Here is a 6,478-nt window from a genome sequence, read left to right as displayed (position 1 = left end):
ACATTTTGTCATCATAATGTAATTGATTTTGAAACATGTAAACATATACTATGGTGTAACCTTTTCAATTATATTTATGATGGTTGTATTTACTTTGAGCACTATTATACTCGTTGTTGTGATACTATACAAGAAGTCCTCCACCCCCGGACGTTTCCGCCATCCTTGGTTTGGGGGTGTGACAGATTGGTATCAGAGCATTGTTTATAGTGAACTAAGTATATCGAACCACATAAGATATACAAACTATAAATGCATTGGGACTAAAGTCTCTGATTAAACATTTTCAAAAGACTATACTTTTAGAAATAAATAGTTTCGTGTTAAAAGTATACATACATGCATACATACTAAGGTCAGCATCATACTACAACAAAACCAAAGTAGTGATTGTTGAACGGCACAAGTAGGCTTGGGGATGTATAGTCTGGTCTGGGAATGACATAGCCTGATCAACTATGTCTATCCCAGAAGTGATTAGCATATGCCCGGGAATGGTTGTGGTGTTGCAACAAGTCTAAAAACTTACCAACTCTATCTACAAAGAAACATTGAAAAACATAAGACAAACATTAAAAATACTATATGAGTATTTGGTGATACTATAATCAACTTATGTGAAAACTAAAGACCCCTATTAGTAGGTTTATAATGACTGAGTGAATACGCTAAGGTTATACATAATTAAAGATATTATAGACTCAGAATCTATGGCTATTGCTCTACTTCCTGTTCCTTGTTTGGTTGTGGACTTAGAGTAGAGTCATTTATTCGAAGGTCTATTCTATCTCGGATGATGTATAACTGGTATGCACTATATGATTATAGATGTGACTAATAAGGATCACACCCTATAAGTAATTATAGGATTAGACGCCTATTAATTATCTCTTCTACCCCTATTCTCGCACAAGCAACGTGACGGGAACCCAACTACCAGGAGGCCCTATTCTTCCTAACCAGGAAAAATGGTGGTTGGATCAGAAGACAATTCGGAAGAGGAGCGAGAGAAAGAGAAACTGAAGGAAAGCAAAGGAAAAGAAGAAATGGGAGAAGCCAGGGCAAGGTTTAGGGCAATGCAAACTTTCATGTCTTTATTCTATGGCCCACGGAACATCACCCGCCACGAGTAGTGTGTACACTACTGACATACCATTACAGACTCAAACTCCTGGCGTGCGTTTGAACACTGCCCCGTCATATACATAGATTCGACCCTTCAAATTTAGAGACTACGCTATTCAAGGGGTCGTGTCACCGTCAAAGTTTTTCCTTACATTAACGAAATATAGACCTAATATAAGGTCAAACTTTCCTGAACTCTATGAACTAGAGTATATCAATAAATATGGCATGCATTTTAATTCATTGGGAGTTTACCACACATTTCATAACCTGTTATTACAAACGATTTGCTTATGGTAACTCTAAGATTACTTAATGTATACCTCAAGATTACGTGTAATTAAGAGACGATCGGCTTAGAAATGGTGAGCCCGCCTTAGGTCGTGTTCCTTGTTTGGTTGTGGACTTAGGGCAGACTCATTATATTCAACGGCCTATTGGACCTTAATTACACACAATTTGTGTACATCGGGTGATCTTAGGAGTGGATCAGGCATGGAACAAATCACAAGATTTCATTCGAGTCATTTCTACTAAATTCATAAGTTTATTTATATAGACCTCTACTATGAATTGATTGCCACATTCGAAAAATCTGGAAATACTATACTTGGAAACTATAACCTAGTTTTCCGACGCCCGACTAATAACCATTACTAAAAGACTTATACTCATTTCGTCTTTGAATTTCTATAACAGAAAGATGCCGCCTCGTAGGTCTGCTAGACGCACTAGCGGAACGCAAACAAATCCACCACCGCCGCCTCCCCAATATGACCCTGCTATGTTCCAAGCTGTGGTCACGGCCGCGGTGGCAGCTGCTATGTCCCAAATCAGCACTGATGGTACAGGGAGGACAGGGAGCGGTACTAATAACTCCACTCAAGGAGATAGCCAAGGGCGTTCTAAAGAATTCTCCTTTAAGGACTTCACCAATGGTAAACCCGATTCGTTCAATGGTAGCGGGGGAGTCATCGATTTGATGTAGTGGTTCGAGAAGACCGAATCTGTCTTCGAGATCTGTGCGTGCCCCGAAGCGAACAAAGTCAAATTCGCAGCTCGCACTTTCTCCGGCCGGGCCCTTACTTGGTGGAATGGCCACGTTAAGTCACTGACGCTTACATCTCATTGGCTCATTTATGACTTTGTATCTAGGTCGGCAATGAAACCAGTAAAATGTGTGTTTCCGAGAAAAAAGAGCGGAAAATAAGCTGATGAGATGGATATGCTGGGTTACATAAGATTAGATAAACAATTTGAAATTTCTTATAAACCTAAAAAAAAATAACGAAGTTGATGCTAGTTTATGTAATTATTGCAGTCTTCGTTGAATGCATTTTATATTCTAAAAAATATACAATATAGCATGATATCAAGTTTTATGGTAAAACATAACATTATATAATCCAACATATCCATTTCATCAGTTCAATTGATGATTATGCGTTCAGATTAGTAATGAAACCGTAAAATTTATGTTACAGGGAGAAAATAGCAAAATCATCACTTACTTTTAGTTTGAAACTAATTCGTAAATTATGGTTAAATAATATGATTTTAATGCATGTTACTAAAGAAAATAATAAAGTGGAAAAAAATAAGTAAAATCGTTATTTTTATCAGTAATTCATGTTTTTTCGTAAACAAATTTTAGTTTAGGTTTTTTTATAAATGAAAATAAAATATTATGATTTTTCTGGAGCTTCGAAAATCTAAAAATAAATGTAATAGAGTTCAACGGGTCATGCATACTAATGTTATAACTTCAAGATCTATAAATGTTGTTTTTAAAAGAATTAGTTTTGTTATCAAAAAAGGGGTTGCGACACAGCTTGTTGCTCGTTTACACGCTACATCTATGTAAAACTTTTTTTTTTAAGAATATAAGTTTACTAGTGATAAATATACAACTACTTCTCATTAAAAAAATGTTATTTACTGAACGATATAAACTCACATAAAAGTAAAGTATCTGATACATTTTTACACAAGTTATCAGAAATAGTTTTTTTCAGCACTAGACGTTATTATCTTGATGTTTTGTTAATCGGCATGTTTGAGTCTTTGACCGAGCAAACTGCTAATGAAAGGAAAACCACATGCTAATTACGGTAGGCTGCAGATACACCATAACACAACCACAGGTGCTGTTTGTGTTTGGGTCGCTGCCGGTGGTGGTTCACAATCTTATCATCTTTTTATATTTCCCAATTTCACCCTTTTTCCTTTTCTTCTTCCTCCAATTCCTTTTCACCATCTTCATCTTCATCATCACATTTCTTTAATTATACACGATTCTAGAATCTCAACGCCTTTTATCGATCAATCGATTCAGAATTGTAGAGACCCAATTTCACACGAGACGCAAGAGTAAGAAAGCATCGCACCGTGGTCATCATCATCAGGGATAAAGAGACAGGTACGACTAATTCATGAAAATCTTCTTTTGCCATGGATTATTTTTGCTGCTATCAACAACGATCCATCGATTCTTTTGATATAATAAGTATTTTTTTAATCCAATTATGTGCCATAGATATCGTTGCAGTTATCGAACGATCTGATTATTTTGTAATCGTCTTTAGTTTTAATCAAGAAATACTCTTCTCAATAACAGATTGATTTTCTTCGATTGACGATTGTTCATAGTTAATTGTACTATCAATCGAGAATTATTCCTTCGTGTACTTTGCGAATGTTTAATATCCTTTTCTTTTTATTGATTGATTCTCAATGTTTAATTCGAGAATATTTTGGATCCTTCCCGAAAGTTTTCTGAAAATCAAGACCTTGAGCTTTTATTGTTCGAATATTACGTACTGGGTTTCTAGCCAAAACAGAAAGGGTAGATGTGTCTTTTTTCTCAAGAAAGACGGTTTAAGTTCTTTGAAATGACAAAATTACCCTTGTGGTTGTGTCACGGTTTAGCTTCTAGTAGGGGTAGTATGGATATTTAATTACGGATTAGTTTCCTATTTTTGATCAAGTCCCAAAATTAATCTGTTTACCTTCGCTTATAAATATCAGAATTCCGGCTGCGCGTCTTTCGTGTAAAACCAAATCGATTCTCTTTGTTCCAAACAAAAATTGGATCGTAAATTTCTGAAATTGTGATTTCTACAGAAAAACGATCGAAATGGGTTCTGATGCGAACAAGATGAACGACGCAACAAGCTTCCAGCCTTCCGAGCCTGCACTCTGCGCAAACGGCTGCGGCTTCTTCGGCACGGCGGCGACGATGAACCTCTGCTCCAAATGCTTCCGTGACCTTCGAATCCAAGACGAGCAAGTAGCTTCCGCCAAAGCCGCCGTGGACAAGCTGGTAAACAAGGTCGTCTCCTTCCCTCCCCAGTCCGCAGCGTCTCCATCCTCTTCTTTATCTCCGGCATCCGTACCTGAAACGGCCTCGCAACCTTCAACGGCGGAGGAGGTGAAGGTATCAAACCGGTGCTTGACCTGTAAGAAGAAGATCGGGGTGATGGGATTCAAGTGTAAGTGCGGGGAAAGTTTTTGTGGAAGCCATAGGTATCCGGAGAAGCATAATTGTGAATTTGATTTCAAGAGAAGTGGAAGGGACGCCATAGCTAAGGCTAACCCGGTTGTTAAAGCTGATAAGGTGAACCGGATATGATCTAAGCTATAAAATAACTCCGGTTCGTATTTGGGTTGGGGTAGGGTAGTTGAATTGAAGGTGAGGGGTGGGGTCAAGGGTGTATGTTAGGAGGGGAGTGGGGTGGGTTTTAAAAGTTTATTGGATTTGATTTCTTAATAAAAGTTGAATGTATTATTGGATTAGTTTTCTTGGTGGTTTTTAGAAATTAGAAGTTCTATTTTTTATATAATTTGATACAATAATAAAAATATCAAATATCAATAGTTTTTTTAGTAATAGCAGGAGACGCCATGTTTTTATTATGTATTATATATTGGTTTTTTTTTTTTGGCGGTTATTAAAAGTTGTTTTTCTTTTTATACATTGAAGCAATAATAAAAATATCAAATATCAATAGTTTCTGCAATCTTATGGAACTAAAATAAATTAGTAATTGTAACATTACAAATTACGATTTGAGTGTTGATAGAGCAGACACTTTTTTTTTTTTTTTTTTTTTTTTTTTTTTTTTTGGTGATAGCACGAGGTGCCAATGTTGTTTTATGTAGTGTAGCTTATGCAAACCATGCTGGTGTGATTGATTTGCAATTAAAATGTATTGATGTCGCGGTCAAAAGAACGTTGTAAAAATGATGTTATGCCGTTTATGTATTTTTATTGATTGATGTATGTGTCGCTATAAGTTAACATGACGTTATGATTTTACTAAATTTTATGTAATGCTAATTTTTTATAGGATATTATTATTATGCGATAATAATACTAAACTTTGAACCCACTAGGCATAACTCTTAACTTTATTTTATGTTGTTAATGTATGACCTAGGCATTGATACATGAGTTAGTGTTAGTGGCACATAATTAATATAAAGTTAAGTGTTAGTGGCACATAACATGAGTTAGTGTTCAATGGATTGATCAATCAGTGAATTTAATTTGATTTCAATTTTAAACAGTTAGATTTAAATAGTTTAAAATAAATTTAAGAGAAATTAATTTTTTTTTTACTTTTGTTCCTATTTATCATCTTATTCATATAAAATAATTACTCATATAAAATAATGACTTGTGAAATTAATTAATTCATTAAGATCTTAATACAAAGTTTAAAAAAATATGTATTAATGTTTTTTATTGGACGAACTTAAAACAAATAAACCAAGTAATTTAATAATGATTTAGGGGTACATACAAATAATAAAATATATAAATAAATAAATAAGACATTGTTATTAGGTTCTTAATTTAGTAACCAAAATCGATATGAAATTCAAAGTGATAATTTGTTTTTTTTTTTCCTAAAACAATCCAAAAATCTAAACATATAAATCATCTCATTCAATCCAAATTGTCCAACTGAACAACTCAATTTTATCTGAATAATAAAGAACTTTATGAGACACATAATTTACCAATATAGTTTTTCGTAATTTTATAGTCACACCATCCTATGATAGCTAGGTGTATATGTATAACACTAGCTTGATGTGTAATATTTTGATTGTGTTTCTATTATGTAATGTTTAATTGTGGATTTAAATTACTCATTGATTCTCGACCAACGGTAGGGGAAAGCGAACGAAAACTACAATAACTGGGGAAAACATAAAAAATTTTAAAAAAATAAGAAAGAGAATGCTAATGGCGGTATAAAAGAAGGTGGTCGTATCAAGTAAAATAAGGAACACATGTCATTTGTAGATGCAATTTCCTACCATAGAACCATTTATGTTAGGGTTA

At 34.5% G+C, this 6,478-nt stretch overlaps 1 protein-coding gene across 1 annotated transcript; it reads left to right on the top strand.

The window, feature by feature from the left end:
• The first annotated feature begins 3,240 nt into the window (after positions 1-3,240).
• Positions 3,241-5,014, top strand: LOC145165187 (zinc finger A20 and AN1 domain-containing stress-associated protein 7-like). The gene is made up of 2 exons (XM_079083871.1): positions 3,241-3,544; positions 4,249-5,014. The coding sequence occupies exon 2, from the start codon at positions 4,262-4,264 to the stop codon at positions 4,754-4,756; it is 495 nt and encodes a 164-aa protein (XP_078939997.1). The 5' UTR covers positions 3,241-3,544; positions 4,249-4,261; the 3' UTR covers positions 4,757-5,014.
• The last annotated feature ends 1,464 nt before the right edge of the window (positions 5,015-6,478 follow it).

This window comes from Lactuca virosa, chromosome 3 (assembly GCF_052849685.1).
Source record: "Lactuca virosa cultivar CGN04683 chromosome 3, Lactuca_virosa_CGN04683_v6, whole genome shotgun sequence".
Taxonomy (NCBI): domain Eukaryota; kingdom Viridiplantae; phylum Streptophyta; class Magnoliopsida; order Asterales; family Asteraceae; genus Lactuca; species Lactuca virosa.
This window is presented reverse-complemented; position numbering and strand designations above follow the sequence as displayed.